This window comes from Sarcophilus harrisii, chromosome 3 (assembly GCF_902635505.1).
Source record: "Sarcophilus harrisii chromosome 3, mSarHar1.11, whole genome shotgun sequence".
NCBI lineage: Eukaryota > Metazoa > Chordata > Mammalia > Dasyuromorphia > Dasyuridae > Sarcophilus > Sarcophilus harrisii.
The window spans coordinates 484,416,303-484,437,834 of NC_045428.1; the positions used below are offsets into that span (position 1 = coordinate 484,416,303).

Sequence of the window (21,532 nt, forward strand, 5' to 3'; positions counted from 1 at the left end):
TTTGATGTTGTCAAGGTTTCTATAAAAGTGAAAGCAAATGAATAATATTGATTAATGGGGTAGACAAGAGAGCCCACACTGATCTTCATTCTTTTTCTGCTCTCTTGTATCACTTCTTATTTGTAGCTCATAGGCCTTAACATAGGATTTAAAATTTTTGTAGTATATAATATTTCCTCAAATATTTAGTAACTCTAGAGAGTATGTTTTTGATTTGTCTTGCTGTTTGCTGTAGTAGAGTCTAATTGAATGCTATTGTTTGATTATTGAGTTTTCTCAAAAACCAAGTATCCCCTTTGCTAAGCAAGTGCCATGTTTTTAACCTATTTAACCTTGAAGGCTATACCAAATTTTGGGAAATTGAAAGATGTCTCTATGGTATCATAAATGTTGCAACATTCCTAGGATTAAGAAAATTTGTGTTTACCATCTTTTCAAGAGTCATCATTGGCAAGCCATGTAACCTTTCTGAACATGTTTCCTTATCTGTAAATTGGTAGAATAAAACTTGTGGAAACTATCATATTGGGATGTTGTAAGGTTCAAGTAAGGTAATGTTACCTAAAATGCTTTACAAACTTTCAAGTCCTGAATAACTGTCAATTTTTAATTTTTTCAATATGCAGACTTCTGATTTCTTCTAATCTTAGGCCCAAACTAAAAAAATTAAGGGTTTTTACTTGGTTCTAGATATAAAAATGACAGTAATGTCTTTAAAAACAACAACAACAACAACAAAATCAACAAAATAAACAAACACCTTTTCATTGGTCCCAGTACTGTAATGTTCTCGCCAAAACGTAATGTTCTCTTACTGAATTTTCTTGGGGTCTCTGGGAGCAGCTTTCCTTGCAGTTCAGGAATCACCACAAGAGTAGCAGGGGTTAAAGTCCAAATCCTTTATTATCTCTTTCAAAGTCTTGTCTCCTTTCCTGGGGCCCGGTTAGCTTTTTTAGAGGCCTACCTCTCTCCTTGGTTCTGAGAGCTTGAGCTCCTACTACCAGTCCTTTGTATTCTCTGCCTCTGCCAGCTTCTTGAAGTTCTCCTGAATAATGTCTTGGTTTCTGTGGGGGAGGCAGGAGAACCACTACCATGATCTTCCAGATCTGATTCAGGCTGAGTTTGTCTGAGCTAATTATATCCTCTCTTAGCAAAGTTGTGAATCTTGTAGAACTATCTTAAGTACTAAGTACATGTACTGAACTACCATTGTCTTTATCAATTCCACTGACTTAACACCTTGTTTCAAGTTCAGAATTCTGGCTCATAACACAGTACTAGTAATACAAGTGATAATTTTATTGTTATTTATCTCAATACATATCACAGCCCTTTGAGATAGGAAGGACAATATTTATTTATGAAGAGGAAGAATTAGGTTCAGATGTTAAATGATTTTCTTGAAATTACACAACTGATATAATCAAGGCAGGATAACGTAGGTCATTGACTAAGTCTAATATTCAGAATTTTGTGTTTGGAAGACAGAGGAAGAAACTAACAGGCTTGTTGTATTGATTGTTTTAATTTATTCAACTGTATTTCTTCATCTGTCTATCCATACGTGTGTGTGTGTGTGTGTGTATATGTCTATGTGTGAAGATATATAAATATATAAATACACTCAAATTATGATGAATAACATAGCCATAGGAAAAATACTGCTGTATTTGTGGTACCTATAGATTTGTATGAATTTAGTTTGTATCTCTGAAACACTTTGGTATTTAGCTCTTAGGAGGAAAAGAGGCTTGCAGTGAGCCACACATCATTGAAAGAAATTGTGGTAATACTGAAATAGGGAAGTAGAAGTTTTCTTTCCTGCATGATAATTAGAGAACTTAGATTCTCTCTATTGTGACAGAAGTTCTTTGTGTCCTTCTATATGCCCTGGATGTCTATTACTCGAAAAAATGTTAAAACTGGACCAAGAGAATTCCTGGGGTATATTGAATGTCTGCATTGAATGAGGAAGGGGAAATTCATGTTCTTGTAATACAATTCAAATAATATATGATTTTCTTCCTTGAAAATTAAGAACTCAAACAAGTGCTATCTTGTACAATATCAGTGGAGTGTTGTACCTTGAAATTTGATTTTTTTTTTCTTGTCCCCTGTGTATTTGATTTTCATTATTGAATTTAATGCTTACCTTATACTTAATCATTTTTAGCATAGCAGAACGAAAATTGAAATATTGCCTTCTTTTTTTGTATATGAAGCAGCATTTTATGCCAAGTCCTCCTTGAAAACCAAATGGAAAAACTTAAAAGACCTTGAGAAATTTTGGCAAATTAAATTATGGGATGGAATGAAAACTCAACTTTGTGTTTTAGCCATTGTTGTTAAATCATTGGTCTATATAGTATGAAATAAAAGTCAGTTAAAATGAAATTCTTTGATTATACTTTGTTCTTTTCTTGTCCTTTACTCACCTCACTATTTTATCCTTCTTTTTTAATTTTCTTTTTCTTTTCTCCTTTTTTTTTTTTTAACCATTCATTTGTTCTTTTATGCTTAACCATAGAAAATTAAGTATTAAGAAATTAGTATGTGATGCTGAGTGAAATGAGCAGGACCAGGAGATCATTATATACTTTAACAACAATACTTAATATGATGATCAATTCTGATGGACCTGGCCATTTTCAGCAATGAAATGAACCAAATCAGTTCTTAACCAGCTACACCCAGCGAAAGAACTCTGGGAGATAACTAAGAACCATTACATCGCATTCCCAATCCCTATATTTTTCCTGCTTCTGCATTTTTGATTTCCTTCATAGGCTAACTGTACAATATTTCGGAGTCTGATTCTTTTTGTATAGCAAAATAACGGTTTGGACATGTATACCTATTTTGTATTTAATTTATACTCTAATATATTTAACATGTATTGCTCATCCTGCCGTCTAGGAGAAGGGGTGAGGGGAAGGAGGAGAAAAATTGGATTATATGATTAGATGAAAATATAACTTGTAAGCCTACATAACTAAATGAATTTTCTGTGGGGACAATAAAATGCTGATGTTCTGAATTATCATTCAGATAACTTGCAGACTTTACTGCAGGTTATAGTAAATAAAACTACAGCCTGAAATAAAATAATTGTATTTGACATTTATGTAGTACTTTGCAAAATGCTTTTTATACATTATACTATGTATAATACTATGTAATAGATATTATTCCCATTTTATAGTTGAGGAAATAGAGGCTTAGAGAGTCAGTTCAGTAATTGCACTGGGGCTACAAAGAAAGGAATTCATAATCTAATAGAGAGAAACAAAAAGTTATAAACAAACTATATACAATATAAGCTGAGATGGAAAGAAAGCCCTAAATTTAAGGGGAAATAGTCAACAAGCTTCCTGTAGACAGTGGGATTTTTATTGGAACTTGAAGGAAGTCAGGGACGTAGGAAGGCAGAGATGAAGGGGAAATTACTGGAGTCAGAAGAAAGGCTGTTTTATTTGAGAAACAGTGAGAAGACCAGTGTCATTGAATGGCAGAGTGAGGGGATGTGGGTTAGGTATAAGAAGACTGGCATAGGTGATGGTAGGCCTAGGTTAGGAAGGGCTTTGAATGCCAAACAGAGAATTTTATATATGATCTTGGAAGTGATAAGGAACCCCAGTTTATTGAATAGGGAGAGTGATAAGATTAGACCTGTGCTTTAGGAAAACCTCTGAACATCTGAAGGGAAGATAGATTGAATGGGAAGATTGTCACAGCAAGATTTTTAGTAATCCAGGCCTACATTGTGGTGGTGGTAGTACCCGAGGAAAGAAGGGGCACATTGTAGCAATATTGAAGAAGTGAAATTGACACGTTTTTTGGCAATAGATCGTATATTGGAGGCATGAGAGGGAATGAAGAGTTAAGAGTGATAATTGTGTTGTGAACTTGTGAAATTGGTACCCTTGACAGTAAAGGGAACTTGCGGGGGTGGGGGGGGGGTAAGTAGGGTGTTTTTGGAGGAAAGATAATGAATTCAGTTTTGAACATGTTAAATTTAAGATATTTATCTCCAATTTGAGATGTCTAATAGGTAATTGGTGATGTGAGAATAGATGTCAGGAGCGATTTTAGGGCTGGATAAGCATATTTGAAAAGTGAAATAACTTCTTCATTGTTACAAGTATTACATATTGGAGAGATGATTAAACTCATGTCTTTTAGACTCTCTAGTTCTAGCATTGTCTCCACCATGTCAAGCTGCTTAAATCTTATCTTTTCATTGCTACTTGTCTAGAGAAATGGAAAACCTATGTCAAAATGCAGTTACTGCTTAACTTTTTAGTTTATGGATATTACTATAGTAAATGATACTCAGTACAAAGCATTTAAGAGGTAAGCCAATAGGCAGCAAGTATTTATTAAGTGGTTTATATGTCTCAGGCATTTTGCTGTTATCTGGGGATTCAAATGCAGGCAATCCCTGTATTCACAGGGTTTACATTCTAAGAAGAAAACACATTAAAAAAAATTGAAAAGTGAAGAGTTTGATAAGGGGTTTAGAAGAAAAGGAGAAAGTATTCCCATAGGAGAATGGGAGAATGGGGGGGAAGCAAAGCCAAGAGGGGAATGAAGTATGGCTAGCTCAGGTCTCTCCATCAATTGGAAACCCTTCTAAGGACTTAGTTAAGTATCTCATCAGCAAAAGGGGATCAACATGGTAAGGGATGTTCCAGGGTAAGGAGGATGTGCTCAGAATCACAGTTGGGAAGAGAATGTACAAAAAACAATGTGGTGTAGTGGATATAATTTCAGTCTTTGGATCAGGAACATCTGAATTCAAATCCTATTTCTGACATATCAAAAATCAATGTGACCTTTCTGTGCATTAGGCAACCAAGGTACCAAATTGCAGTGAGTTTTCTGATCTGCGGATCAGTGATCATTGATGAGTTATTTACTTAGTACTTTGTCAAGAAGTGTGAGGACTTAAAAAAATACTTAGTATGATTTCTGCCTTTAACTTTTCAGTTGGACAGCTGCTGTTGTTTTTGTTTGATTTTTCAGACTGTGTACCACAATGCTTGGGACATAGTAAGATTTTAATAAATGTTTATTTTTTTCCATTTATTTATTCATTCGTATCCCCAAGGCATAGAATTCCACTAATAAGTACTTAAAATGCAAAATGATAGTTGTATGATTATGAACAGTGTTGACTAAAGTGCATTATATTTGGTGTTATGGTACTTTCAGGCCTCCTTAGTGTTCAGATGCTTTCAGTCCTGTATACTCTGTTACTTCTTCCTCCCTCATCTTCCATGACCAAGCTGTTAATTCATTTGTTCTCCTTTTTCATTTCTCCTAGATTTTAGTGAGTCACTTTATGTATTTCTACCTCCTTAATTTTTTCTTTTGGATCCTTCACTCCCAGCACAATCCTTGGCATATGCTCAGTTGACTTACTTTTCTTCTTGCAGTTTCTCTCCAAGACCTCTAATTGTAAAGCAGGGCAGACTTAATGGTTGCTTAATTGGGAAGACCACATAATTGGCTATTGTTCCATTATTAAGTGAAGATATATCTTTATGAGGAGATAAAAGGCTTAAGTTCTGTGATATTTATTTTCTTTGAATTTTCAAGCTGAGATTTTTTCTCTTCTTGTTTTATGTATTTTGGAAATTGGCTAGCATCATTGAAAGAGGCTATCAATCATGTTCTATTCTAGCAGGTTATAAACTTCTTGAGGTCAGGGACCTCTTCATTTGTCTTTTATCTCTAGTACCTACCATATTGTCACAAAGGATTGGTGTCTATTGCTTAATTCAGTTTATTATACTAGATTTAACCTTTCACTATATCATTCCAATTTCAGGAGAAATTGTCTAATTCTTCACTTGGAATTACTTCTGTTTGTTGTTTTGTCTATTAGTTGTGTCCAACTCTTAGTAGGAGTTTTCATTGCAAAGATACTGGAACAATTTGCCATTTCTTCAGCTCATTTTGGAGATGAGAAACTAAGCCAAACAGGTTTGTGAATTGTCCAGGGTCACACAGCTACAAAGTGTTTGAGGCCAGATTTGTGACTTCAGGCCCAGCAATCTTTATCTGCTGTACCAACTGGCTGCTACTGTTATTTAAATCCCAGTATTTAAATCAGCAAGTTTACTTATAAAAAAATGTTAGCATAGGTTTTGTTATCCCAATTTTATGGAAACAGACACATTAAGTAACATTACGTTACAGAGACATTAAGTAACTTGACTAAGATCAAATTTCTATTAAATAGTAAAATTATTTTTAGGATATTTTACTTTACAATTTCTATTGTCTTATTCAAAGATGATGAAGTATTAAATTAAGTGCATGTTCATAAGAATTATAAGATTTAGATCTGGAAGATCTTAGAAATCATCTAGTTTAATTTTATTTAATAAATGAGAAAACCGAAGTTTAGCAACTTGCTTGGAGTTGCATAAATAAATATTGCAATTTGAATCTAGTTGTTCTCCTGACCAAACCAATGCTCTCTACTGTCATCTTGCCTTTAGCTCAGAAGGATGATGGATACTTAAAAAAAAATTTTTAAATCATTATGGAATCTTCATAGATAAGATCATCTAATAAAAAAGAAGTGTTTTCTTTCATAATTAAATATTGTATAAATCTCTCTTTATATGTGTGTATACATGCACACAAACATAAATCATATGTGAGCAATATTTGTAATAAAGTTCACAAGGAATAAATTGCTTAGATATATAAAATAACATTATTTTGAATTGTAAATGGGACAGTTTGTAAGGCTGCATTTTAAAGATACTTCTTTTGGTTTTGGTCTTTTTCTGCATCTTTACATCTACATCTTACATTTTTTTTTTTATATCTTTACAAAATTCTGGATAAATATCATATAGTCATTGGAAAACCAAACAAATTATAAAAAAAAAAACTTTTGTTTAACGACATTCTTTGCTAAAGGTACTCATCAGAATATTTTAGTCTGATTTTGTTTCAAAAGAATATTATAGTCTTTTTGAGAAATAGAAGGCCAATGAGTGTTGTTTATATACTCTCTGTACATTCTCTTTTTTAAGATAGAACAATACAGTCGAGATGCATTATTTTGTTAGGTATTGGGAAGGTTGGATTTTCATATAATGCTAATGTATATTCTATGTAAACATGTAGTAGGATTTAGGAAATGAAATTTTAATTTATCTCTCTTCCAAAATAAAATAGATAAATAGATTATTAACAGTTATAATTTCTTTCCTCTATAGGAAAAAAGACTGAAAGAAAAGGAATCCAGAAGAGAAGCAAGAAAGAAACAAGCAAAGGTAAGGGTTTTTATTTTTTATTTTTACTAAAACATTGACATTGAGGTTGAAGTGGTGCTTATCTATAACTATTCTTTCCAGGGAAGTAATTTTATTTTAAGACTTTTCCTTTTTCTTTACTCATTGTGGGATTAAAATTGTGTTCTTCTCTTTTCTTCTTTTTATTTACCTGTCATTTTCTTTTTTGTTTTCTTTTATATTTTTAATGTGACTATTAGTTAATTAGGTAAAGGGAGTGTGAGTATATTTCTTGCTTTTTTGTTTGTGATTCTATATTTTTCCCTGATATCGCCTGGGAATATCAGTGTTTTCTGTTTATTTCTTCCAAAATGTTTTAAACTCTAATGGTTTTAATGGGTAGGCTTATGAGAAACCTACATGCCAAACAATTATCTCTAAAAGATTAAGTTGCGCTGTTTCACAGTCTAGAATTCAGAGTAAAAATTCTGCATCCCCCATTCTTTACATAGACATCCATCTACATGAACACTCAGTTGTGCATATATAATTGTAAATATACTTTATGTGTGGTTATAATTTTTTTCTGGCATGTTTACTACTATAGTGCATGCATATTGTGCTGTGCTAAGGACATTCAGGTGAAATGATTTTCTAGAATGTGGGCTAGATAACGTATGTCATTTCTCATACAGTATCTCATTATGCTTTGCCTGAATAGCCATGATTTCTTCTTGGCAGTTAGCAAAGATCTGACTCCCTTGAGTAAGCCTATAATGTGCTTTGTCAAATTTTTCTATGCTGGCCATGGCACTTAGAGAACAAAGTCTAAGATGATAACTCATGCTATAGTTCTGAAGTAGGAAGCAATTACTTTACAGTATAAGATGAAAAGACTGCTTATGTTCAGCATTAAATATCACTCTATCTTCAAAGGTGTCTCACAAAGAACTGTGGCATATGCAACTTGACTGCTGAATTATGTGCTAGATTTTGCATATACTTTTAAAACAGACGTGTACAACTATGGCATAGAAATTACATCCCAGGGGATATAATATAAGAAATTTAAATTTAGTAAGCAAACCTGAACCTAGTGAAAGAATTTAGTATTTATGAATATTACATATCTGTATAAAAAGTAAATCTTTTCTTTTACAAAGAAGCTCTCATTTCTGCGTATTAAATAGTTCCAGTGAAAGCCATACTTTCCCTTTTTTGGGGGGGGATCTGTATACTCATATATCTTTGTCTATTTCTGAAGATGTGGTTTCTTTGTCAAGATTTTAGTAAAGATTTCACAGCAGTAAAGCCTTAGCAAAGCTATTCTTCTTAAACTTTTTCTTGAAGCCTCTTCTTTTCTTCTCCCCAGGGTTTTTGGGGACATTGAGAGTAGTGATGGGTAAGCTGAAAAACTCTAATGCCCATCAAGCTTATCTCATTGTGTTTTTGATATCCATTAGAGTAAGATGCCTGTCTTCCCTGTACTCCTCCTGCCAGACACTTCTTCCTTTTTGTTTCTCTTTCTCATTTAATTTTTGACATTTGTGTGTGGAGTATGGAAAGGAAAGAAGATTATTGTCAAGAAAAATTCCTGTTATCTCGTAGTAGACACAAAGTCTTGTATAGGGAAGAAATGGAATTTTCTACATATGGTATGGCTTTACTTTTCATGTGTTTTCTTCTTTTCTGACTTGTTCAGTCTCATCTATTATGGAGTTTTTCTTTTTTTATTGTTGTAAGGCGATTTTTTTTTTTAAGGAATTATATTACTAGAGGAATGAATGGATAATTTGAAGCCAGAATTCAAACATTTCTTAGAATGCCAAGGAATGACAGGAATGATAGGTTAAGAATGATAGATGATGCTAGGGTTCACCCTTTTGCACTTACGTTACTCTTCAGATGGAAGTAATAGCAAATAAAGTGCTTCATATTTTTTGGTATCTTGCTACTGTGGAGCAAACTTGGCAGATGTTACTGGAGAGACTATTTGTAAGTTGCAATGCATTGCAAAGGTGTATTCCCATGAAGACTCAAGGTGAAAATAGTCTTATTTTAAGTGGCAGCATATAACCTTTTTTATTGTATATGTATATGTGTGTGTACATACATTTATCTTAACTTAAACTTGATGGACTATTGAATACTGAGGATGTTTGTTTCTTGAATCCTTAGGTCAAATCTAGTTTGTTCTGTCCCTGTAACCTTTGATGATTATAGGATATTCCCAGATGCTACAAAAAGAGGCTTGACGAACAGGGTATTGAGGAATTGTTTTTGAAGATATTTGAAAGAAGGAAGAATATAAAGAAGTTTAAAAAAATCATACATATTATTGTGTACAAAAGATGATAATGAAAGCCATTAGTAAGTACTGATTCATATGCCTCTTTTCTCATCTATATAAAATATCAGGATTATTCATATACCTAGGTGAGGGCATTCTGAATGAAGGTAAGAGAATTGAACAAGCAGGCTTTTCCTATCAATCTTCTGTGGCAGGCAATATCTTTATGGTTATAGACTTTATTAAAAGAATTCAAGAAAAATCTTTCCTTCCTTCCTTTCTCCCTCCATCCCTTCCTTCCTTTTTGAACTCAATTGGAAAATTACATTTATTCTTATCAAATTTCATCTTATCAGATTTAAACTATTAGATCTTCACTTAATCATTTAATCATCTCTTCCCCCCCTCCCCTCTTTTTTTTTTTTTTTTTGATATAGTAATATTTGAACTACATAATGGAGGTAGCTATCTTTGTATAACTAACCTAAAATCAGAAAATAAATTCTTGAGAAAAATTGCAGTCATCAGCAATAAATGTTACTTACTGGGTTCAGGTTTTTAACCATGGCTTTAATTATCTTTCCAGATTTTCCTAGGTTTCTTTAATGGCAATAAGTGTTTATCTTATCTAAAACTGACAGAAAAGATTTTGAAAAAAATGCCAAGGTATTTTATATGCCTTTGAAGAGAAGATACTTTCTTTTTAGATTTTAGAAGAAGATTGGTATAAACAATGAAGACGATTGAACATAGTCTAAGATATAATTTGTGGCAATTTATCAAATCTATGAGAAAATAATTCTTTAGGATATAAAGTATTAGACTTTGTATTAGTTCTTATTTAGCTCTAGAATACTAACATATCTAAAGTCTAAGAATGCATTAAAGTAGTCAGTAAAATGAAGATAAATGACATGTGTCCCATTTCTCCCTTATTTTAGCTTTTATTTATTTAAACATAAAATTTTTTGACCTGTTTATGTAACATAGTACCACATTGAACAAAAAAAAAAGAACCAAAACCAAGTTCTAGGGTTTGGACATAATATGATGAAAAGGTAGAACATGTGAAATTCAAGATTATACTCTTAATTTTCCAAAATCCTAATATGTATTTTACTTTCACAGGTTCTTTCCAGGACAGAAACTTTTGTTCAAATTATGTTTCTCCCATAGTCTCTTAAGTTCTAAAGCATATGAAATTACCATCTTTCTCAGCAAAACTAGAAGCAACCTTAGAAATTTGTTAATTTATGTTTCTAATTTTCTTAGATTTTTTTTTTCCCCTCCAATTTTTGGTTTCTCTGTGTTTGAATGTGATACTACCCTGGCCATTTTGATCTCATTTTGGCAGTTATGAGTTAGGCTTTTAGGACTATATAAATGTTTCTCTTATAAAACAAAACAGCAGCATGAATTGAAAGAGAAGTAAACTAAACATTATATATATATTGTCCCAATCCCTAAGTGAGTGAAGCTATTTTCTGAAGGTAATTTGCTCACCTATTTGAAAGAAATGTACTCTTCCCAGTTTCCTTTTGCTACTTTGAAGCACTCCTTTATTTTACTCTGGATTAATCATTTCCTTATCATTGGTGAGCTGTTAGGACAAAATTCTCCGTAATACTAGAATAAGTAAGCTTTTAAAAAATGAAATAAGGTTTGTGAATGTTTCATATTTTTCTTTAAAACATCTACTCTATCTGTAAAAACCTGCTATTGTACAGATCTTCATGTTTCAGATATTTAAGTTCTAGTTGTAATTATAGGTAGTAAATGGCCCAGTAGACAGAATATTGGATCTGGAATGTGGAAGCTCCGAGTTCAAATTCAGCTGCAGATACTATGTGACCTAGTGAGTCACTTAACCTCTACCTCAGTTTCCTTATCAATTAAACAAGGATAATATTAACATATTGATAATTTGACAAATTATCAATTAAACAAGGATAGATTAACATCTATCCCCCAGGGCTTTTTATACAAGGGATAATATTTGTAAGACACTTTGTGAATTTTAAAGTTCTATATCACTAGCTAGTTTAAGATTTTGGTCAGGGTTTTTCCCTGTCCGTTTTTTAAAACTTTTTTATTGTTGTTGTTTAAAGATGATAAAGAGTCATGCAAGTTTCCTTGATCTTTTCAAGGGTTTAGCCATTTTAAATATTGCCTTTGAAAAGAAGGTATGGATGAGAGATAATTGACATGATTCATAGGTCCTAATACTTAGGAGGTGTTTGATAAATTCTTTTCAATTAGTTGATTATGTATGGACAGATAATGGCCCCTGAGATTTGGAAAAGAGTCTAAAATGAAGGTAGTACTCTTTGAAGTTAGTAAATAGATAACAGTAAATATGTGTTAAATTTTTGCTCCCAGGTAACTTTCTAAAATCTCAAAACATGGTAGAATTTAATTACAGGAGAGAAATTATAGATCTAGAAATTTCTCCTCTATTGCTTACCCCATTCCCTTCAAAAGTTTTTGATAGTTAAGGAATTTGAGCCTCAAAGAAGTTGTGACTTCATGAAAGTTGTACACTTGTAATGACAGTTGAATTCGTCTCATTTCATTGAGACCAAGTCTTTACATTAGCACACTGCTTGCCTATGTTGATTCAGTTCATTTAACCATTAATTGGTTGCCATATACCATGAAACTATAGCTACCAAGAAACTATATCTGCTACTAAGATAAAAACTTCAGTAAATAAGCATTTATTAATCATCTACTATGTATCTTGCATTGTGATAAGCATTGGAAATACCAAAAAAACCAAACCCAAAAGACAGTCTCCTTTAGAGGAACCAATACAACACTCACAGGCGCACACACACACACACACACACACACACACACGTGTGTGTATATATTGTATATGCATATATATATATATATTATCTGTGTACACATTTATATATACAATAAATTGAATTTAACCAGTAGTTTTCCCATATTCTTCTTTGAGCTGCTTTTATTTTATTTGCGCAAAAGTTGTTATTTTTACATACATTTTTTCATGTTTACTATCTACTTATAAATATATCCTTAGCCATGATAGTTTAAGGTATGCCAATCTATTCTTCAATTTTTTAGTTGCCTGACTTTTCTTTTTTCTTTAACAATTTAATCATTTCGAATTTATTTTGGATTACTTTATAAGATTCTGCTCTCAAATTATTTACTACCAAACTACTATCTAGTTTTCACAAATTCTTTAGTACATTTCTTGCCCAAATATTTTATATTTTTGGGATTATCTAAAACTAACAAGTTTATTTATTCATTTATCTAATGTATTTCATTGATCAACTTTTTTTATTGGTTTTATCAATTACTAGAATGTTTTAGTAATTGCCATTTCATCTTACATCTGTTAATATTAATTTTTTTTCTTAGTTTTTTTGTTGATTCTCTATTTTCTTAATTTTTTGCAAATTTTTTACAAATTTTGCAAATTTGCAAAAAAAAATATTTTACCTTCTGTATGTAAGTAGTTATTCTCTTAATTTCTTGCCTTATTATTATAGTTGCTTTTCTGAGCGTACTCTCAAATAATAATGGTAATAACAAGTAATCTTTCCTTTGGTTGTGCTGAAAAAGATCCCAATGTCTCTGTTAAGGTAAATAATGCTTTTATTTTTTAAAGATAAATATTATTCATCATGTTAATTAAAATAATTTTATTTTCACAAACATTTTTGCTCAACTTTTATAAAAGACATGTTTTATCAAAGATGTTCAACATGGCTATTGATTTAGCCATGCATTTTTGTTATCTTAGTAATTTATGTGTTTTGTTGCGTTTTATATCTATAACTTTGTGCTAGTGTTGTAGGTGACATTTTTGCACCAATATTCGTTTTTATAATTATTTTTCTGGTTTAATTTTCTCTGGTTTGGGAAGTCATCAATATGCTTTGTCTCATAATAGGGATTTCATAGAGTGACCTCTTTTTGCTAATGATTTTTAAAGGATCATTACTTGCTACTTAAATGTTTTATAGAATTCACTTCTAGATCTGCGTGATCTCAGTTTTCTTTTCTATGGGTGTTTATTTACAGCTTGCTTTAATTTTTCTTTCTGGTAGTGGATCATTTAAGTTACTATAATATGACATAGTATTGTATAATGCTACACTCTTGGACTCGGATTTGGGGAGAATTGGGTTCATATCCCTACTTGGATCTCTACTAAACTTTCTGTTGGTACATAATTCACAGACCTTCAGGCATCATTTAACATACTCATAAATTAGAAATATGATGATACCTCCCTTACAGGGATGTTATAAAGATCATCTGTGATAGTGTTTATAATCTGCTTTACAAATCTTAAAACAACAATTGCCAACTCTTACTATTTTTTTTCCTATTTAAGTTTGATATTTACATTTTTGAGGGAATTGATCCATTTCCAAAAATACATCATCTGTTTATAATGTTGAAAGTCAATCCTGATAACAAAATTCAGGACTGATCACTCTGAATCCACAGTTTCCCTTATACAAAGTTAGATGGTTAAATTTTAAAAGATAAAACTATAAAGTTTTCAATTATCCCCTTAATCATTTAATAGCAGTAGTGAATTCTAGTATAGCATGTGCATTTTAAACAGGTATTGTTATTTTCATCTTTCAAAAAGGTATATTTTGTATTTACATTAAATAGGTCCCCCACATCCCATTTTGAAAGCACTCATTATCACAAAGAATTTTTTCTTTCTTTTTAAAAAAACTTAAAATTTAAATATGAAATAGAAAAAAAGGAAAACACATTGCCAGATATCAGAACATGAGAGGATTCAAACTATGAAACAATAAAAATTTCCAAAACCCATATAATAAATACTACACATTGTGATCAGAGCTATCCATCTTTTCTTTGCTTTGTTGGTTGCTCTTTGCTAAGAACTTTTTACTTCCTCCCCATCCTCTAAAGAAGGCTATAATTAAGCATGAATATGTTTATGTGTTACATATGTAGAAACATACATATGGATGCATACTTCAATCACATGCATACATATGTGCCTTCATATATCTCTATATGTCATATATATATATGTTTTATATGTGTGTGCGTGCATACTCACACACAATTTTTTTTTTTAGTCATGAACCCAGTATTATAAGTCTATAATTAAATACCTGTTGAAAAGTGACCTATTTATTCACTTTTTTTTTTTTTTATTTAATAGCCTTTTATTTACAGGATATATACATGGGTAACTTTACAGCATTAACAATTGCCAAACCTCTTGTTCCAATTTTTCACCTCTTACCCCCCCACCCCCTCCCCTAAATGTCAGGATGACCAGTAGATGTTAAAATATATTAAAATATAACTTAGATACACAATAAGTATACATGACCAAAACATTATTTTGCTGTACAAAAAGAATCAGACTCTGTATTTATTCACTTTTCAATAGGTATTTAATTATTCAGCTCAGAGCAGTAAAGTTGAAGGCAGTGTAGGGATTGTTATAGTTGGTTATTATAGGAGCAGCAGTGAAAAATGGAGAATATTGATCCCCTAGTTCAATGAACATATGTTCAAATCCTGATTCTACCATCTCAATATCAAATTAGAATTGCTTATTTGATATTAGAGAAGAAGAAAGAAAGAACCCCCCCCCCAAAAAAAAAAAGAAAGAAAGAAAAGAAAATCATTTATTAAGACTTTGTGGCGTAAGAGAAAAATGATTCAGTAGGGTATAAGTCCATTTTTTTTTTTTTTTAAATCTTAAATTCCTGATTCCTTGTGTTTTAGATTAAGATTCTTGGTTTTATTGTAAAATTCCAATATTCAGTTAGGCAGCATTGTAAAAATGCTCAATATGCTCTGTGGTTATGGTACTTTTCATCATTCATATATTCCCTTGAAGTGTTACTGATATGAGAAAGTATTTTTCTGCCTTTGATCTCCAAATCTGAAAATGCTGGTATTTAAACTTTAGGAACCCATTACTTGAAATTGGACATGTCAGGAAGTTTCCATTCCCAGCAGACGTACTTACAAGTGGGCATCAATTCACAGCTAAGATTCTTTTAACATTTTGACTTTTTCAGAATGAATTCTTTTAAATTGTTGAAAACTATTGTATGCACTTAGCCCTAAAAACATTCCTAATGGTGAATGGACAATGGTGAATAACTAATTATTGTTTAAAGGCTGTCATTCAGCCAATAGACTGAATTTATAATGTGTTTAAATACACTTAAACTCAATTATTAAACTCTTCATCAATCTGTAAATTTTTAAAAAGTGCTAGACACTATGGTTAGCACCTGCAATACCAAAAAAGAAAAACAAAAGACAGTTTCTATTCTAAGCTCTTGGGATACAAATAAGACAGTCTGTATCCTTGATGAACTTACTATCTAATAGAAGATAAGACATAAGAGGAAGCTAAAACAAGGAAGAAAGGGCACCCAAGTGTACATAGCACAGGGGCGTGATGTTTTGGAGTCAAAACCAAGCACAACTGCTGATGGAAAAATGAATGGATGATTGTAGGATTTATAGCTGAAAGGCTATATTGTAGGCATTATAAAATGCTACCGCCTGAGTTTATGGATGAGAAAACTGAAGTTCATAAATGTTTTAAGGATTTATTTAAAAGCTCATAGTTAGTAAAATTTGCTACAAACACACACAGATTTTTCTTCTATTTAAAAAAACCGCCCCTTCACTTGACCCTACCATTCTCTTTGCCTATTATTCTATATTTCTCTTCAGCCAAAGGCCTGGGGGGAAAAAAAGCTACTTAGTGCTTTTTCTTCACTGCTCCCTCATTTTTCTTACCTCTTCTTTCACTTCCCCCTCACTTCTTAATCTTACAGTCTCACTTTTGTTCCTACCACTCAATTGAATCTATTCTATCCAAAGTTGCTAACCATCTTGTAATTGCTAAATTTAATGCCTTTTTTGGTCCTTTTCCTTTTTGACTCTTGTTTAGGTGAGAGGACTTCAAGCTTGAACACAGATAGCTACTCCTATGATAATGGATCACATTATATGCCATTTGCTCTTTGCACATAAATTGCCATCTAATTTATTATTTTGAGAAGTCACATACTCTTTTATGTGTTCTTTCTTAGAATCTATTCTGGAATGAGTTCTTGATATAGTTAGCCAATATCCATTATGAGAATTAAGTTCTTCATTTTTTGTAGCTCCCCATGACTACTTTTTGTCTCAGCCAGGAATGCTGTCAGTGTGCCTACTAAGTAATTATTTTTTATAGGATGGTAGTAAATGATACTAGAAGCTGAGATAAGCTTCCCCAAATGTCTCTTCTGATTTTTTTCCTCTCATTGTGTTGAGCCAAACACTCACTTTTTTTTTATAGCTCGCATTTTCTTTATAACAGTTCTAAGAGTGAGAAAAGGTAGGCTTATTTCTTGACTATGCTGTGGCTCTGAGTAGGTAATTTTATCCACCTGGTACATAGTTTTGCCCATGTTTAAAATGAAGGGACTAGACTATGGGATCCTTGAAGGTCTGTTTTAGCTCCAATATATTCTATGGCACTTCTGTATCTGAGGATTATGAGAGCTATTCTAACACACATTGATGCAATTTTTAAGGTCACTGGGAAGTAGTAAAGAGGCAGACTAAAAGATTAAAGTTAGAAATAATGAAAGCATTATGAATTTATCTGGATTGTAAAGTTGAGGGCTTTAAAGGGTTTAACATTAATTAATTACATATGGTGATGATTGGAACATTTGCTTATTTCCACTTCTCTCTTTAAAACAGAAAGCTCAGAGGACAGACACCTTTGAATTAAAGAGTTGTATGAAGAGTTTTCAAAATCACTAATAATAAGTGCAAATTAAAAACTGTGAGATATCACTTCACACTCATCAAATTGACAGATAATGAAAAAAGTCATTGTCTTCAGAATTGTTGGAAAATAGCCATTCTAATTCACTACTTATGGAGTTATGATTTGGCCTAACTTTCCAGGAAAAAAATGTTGGAATTATTCAAGAGTAGATATTAAACAATTTATATCCCCTTGTCTAGCCATCCCACTAGTGTACAAAACCCTAGAGAAGTCAGTAACAGAAAGTTACTGTACCAAAATATTCTTACTAATACTTTTTGTGACAGGAAAATGCTAGAAACAAATTACATCAGTAAAAATTGAGGAATAATGAATGAACTGTGGTACATGGACAGAAAGATACATTAATATACAATCAGAAATAGCAAATATGAACAACTCCGAAGAAACATGGGAAGATTTTGTATGAATTTGTGCAAAGCAGAGCCAATTTATGCATCTAATATTAGGTTAGAAAATTATCAGCAATGTAGATTACAACTCATACTTCCAATTTTGGGGAGTGTGCAATGACTTGCTTGTGACATTTATTTTGTATTTGAAAATTCTGGGAAATTCTGTTTTTGAGTATATAATTTCAGGATATGTGTTATTGAGCAGAATATAGGCCACATTTTCTCTGAGTGGTTTGGCACAAAACATGGAAAATATCACCTTTAGCACTATTAGCAAGAAAATGACTAAGAATATAGGAGTAATAAAAATGAACAAAGCCCTAAATGTCTTTATTTGAAAGGAGTGTAAAGTGTTCCCAGCAATGATAATTTTAGATACTAGTATTGTGTAATTATTTCTTAATATATACTTGTATTTTCTTTTCCTTCCAAATAAAAAGATCTTTAATTTAGTGGTGAGCCAATAATTTTGGAGCAACCTGTCCTTGATACTGATGTATTTCTTTGAACTTGCTAGAGTAGCTTTCAACTCCTTTTCTTGAATTCTGTCAGAAGGTGGTATAAAATCTCTTGTAATCTTTTAAAGTTATTGAAAAATCATACTTTCATGGAAAACTTTAGAGAGTAAAGAGGCTGTGTACATCTTCTTGGCACTGGGAAAATTTTTTGTTCTTTTGTTTCTAGAAAATAAGGCTGAATAGTAATTCTTTGAAAAAGTCATACCCAATTACTTGTCTTGCTTTTGTTAAACAAAATAGATGAACTATTAATTTGTGACAAAAATATATTTCTAGACATAGTTATACATATCCCTACTAGAAGAAATCTGACATAAATATACTAAGTGGCAGGCCTTCAAGAAATCCTTTTTCCAGTGCTTTTAGAAAGTAATCCAATATATATAAAAGGAGGAAAGTTCCATATGTAAATTCTAAGATTTGTAAAAGTAGAGAACAGTAGAGAAAGTAAATTCATTTTGAGAATTTTGAAAAGTATTTTCACCATAATGCTTCTGAAATTATTATCTAGCATATTATAATACCCTCTGAATTGTTATGCATTGTCACTTTTATGCTATTTGCTACCCCCAAAGTAGAACAGTGACATTGAAGTAAATAAATGTTGCAATTAAGCTGAAAGGATTTTCCCCCAAAATAGGAATTTATAGAGTACAAGCAATACCTTTCCTTTGGGATTGTTGTCCTCTGAAAGTTACATCAAGTGTTTCTGTAACAAAAACAACAGTATGTATCATTTATATACCTTGTTAAGGTTTGCAAAGCACCTTACATGTTATTTCATTTAATTCTGTGTTTTGTAAAAAAAATACTTTCCCTACTATGCCCCAAAAAACTATATCGACTTAATATAGCTAACCCATGTTTCTTTTAATGTCAATGTAGCTTCCCATTGTTTTGAAATATAATTGAAAATGAAGGCAGAGGGAGATTAGATTAAGTATGGGAAGAGGGTAAAGAAACTAGTGGCTCTAACTCTATAATTTTTTGATAGTCATCATCAGATTTTATTGGACTGGGAAGAAATTAAAGTAGAAAGGCCACTAAACAAGAAAGTATAACAGTAATTTAGGCATAAAGTGATTATAATGTGAGAAAGAAGGAGGAAAGGGCAAATAAAAAATAATTTTCTACAAAGAAACTGAACTATGATCATCTAGTTAATCTTTCTGTCTCTCTTCCCCTCTTTTCTTCTCTCTCTTTACCCACTATCTCTTAATCTAAAAATCAACTCAGAATTTATAAAATATACTATACATAGTCCTAGGGGGAATGACATAAAAATTAAATAATAGCATCAAGCCCCTGTCTTTTTGGTAATTCTAATTCAGTAAAGGAATATGAGACCCATACTAAGTCATAATGTATAATGGAGCATAAACCCAAGAGAGAGGAGCAAACACTGCTATACCATCCTGCAGGATTGGAGATCAAAGATCTCCAATCTCCAAAGATTATCAACAAAGATGAATCAGTAGCAGATTGGATTTGAATTGGAACTTAAAGGATAGGTAGTATTTCATTAGATTGAAATGGGAAATAGCAGGCAACATAAATAAAAATATAGAGACAAATTATGGACTATTGAAAAATAGTCCTGCAGTCCTAGTTGAAAGAAACCTTAAAGTCATGTAGGCCAGATCCCTATTTTTATAGATTAGAGAAGTGCTGTGCTCTGGTAAAATATAGAGATTGATAGATAAGGCTGAAAAGGGTAAAATGATACCAGATTATAAATAGTCATAAGTGCTGGGCAAAAGAATTTAGATTTTATTATTTAGGCCTTATGCAGAGGAGTGATGTGATCAATTTTGTGCATCAGAAAGTTATAGCCAGCCATATGGATTGGAGGTAGGAATGACAAGAAACTGAAAGTTTAGATAGCTACTGTAATTACATCAGTGAATCCATGATGGATTAGTTGCAATGGAAATAAAAGAGAGAGTGTGAATGGTGTCCATATTGAGAAACTTAGAACCCAGGAACCAGGTGTATATGCTCTTAGTCCCCTCACTTTGCCTCTCCCTTTCTGCCTTATACCCCCTTTTTTTCCCTATAACTTTAATTAAGGTTTTATGTTTATTACTTACCATTTTAAAGAAAGTTCTGTTTATTCCTGTGCTTTCTAGGGTTTTGTTTTTTTTTTTTTTTAAACAGGAATGGGTGTTATATTTTGTCAAAACTTTTTTCTGTATCTATTGAAATGATTATATAATTATCTTTGTAATTGATATGGTCAGTTATGCTTGAAATTTGCCTAATATTGAATTGTCAATCCTGCAGTCTGATGTAGTTTTCCCAGTCTGTGGTATCATATCATAAAGAAGTCCAAAGACTTTGAATACATAGAAGAAAAAAATGTGAAATGGGAAAAACTAATCTAAAAAAAGATTGAGGAGAAAAAACTTAATCATTGGACTGCTTGAAAGGCATGATTTAAAAAAAAAACAAGTATGCCTTTCAAGTAGTGTAGTGATTATTCAGTATATTTTATTTTATCATTTCTTTATGTTTTGACCAGTTGTTCCTGGAGCTTGTTTCTTGTTCTATATACAGTTCAGGCCTCTTTTACCCAAACTAGTCCTCTTCACCCTGGAACTCAGACCCAGAATTGAGTGATCAGTGACAGACCTATCTGTTGGAGCTCATTCCTTTTCCCAGCACTGGTTCAAGGATCCCTCCTTTATATTGTAATGTTTAATCTTAACTCTTTTACCATCTCTGGATGCTGAAATGCTCACTGATGTCCATCTGTAAAGAAAGAATCTGGGAAATTTTGAAATAAGGATAAAAAAATTAAGACTAGGGATATGCCAAAAAAACTTTTAATCAGAAGTATTTTGATACATGTATAATTTCATATTTTGTAGCAAAGAAAGAAAAAACTGTTATTGTTATACTTTCTTAGAGAATCTTTATTCACAGGGAAAGAAATACTGCAATAGGGGTACTGTTAGATTTGAGCAGCTTCTGCCCTTGTATCTGCAGTCCTCTCTAACACTGTTAGAACTGGAGTGGGCTTAGGCTGCTGTAGGGGTTATAAAGATAAAAATCACAAGTGTATGTGGTGGATGGCAATCACAAAGTAGCCTTATCAGGTTTGGCCATTGGGCTGGGGTCCACATAAATCAGTCTGAATTGGTTCTGTAGCATAGCAGGGGGAATTCAGGGTTTAGCAAGGGAACCCTGCTAGGAGTTTTTGATATGCCCAGTTT

General features: G+C 32.1%; 1 protein-coding gene across 1 annotated transcript in view; it reads left to right on the top strand.

The window, feature by feature from the left end:
* Window positions 1–21,532, top strand: part of DDX10 (DEAD-box helicase 10) — a 250,108-nt gene that overhangs the window by 160,328 nt on the left and 68,248 nt on the right. Inside the window, exon 16 of the mRNA XM_031961102.1 lies at window positions 7,242–7,298. Within this exon, the coding sequence (XP_031816962.1) occupies window positions 7,242–7,298 (57 nt within the window). The remainder of the gene's footprint in view (window positions 1–7,241; window positions 7,299–21,532) is intronic.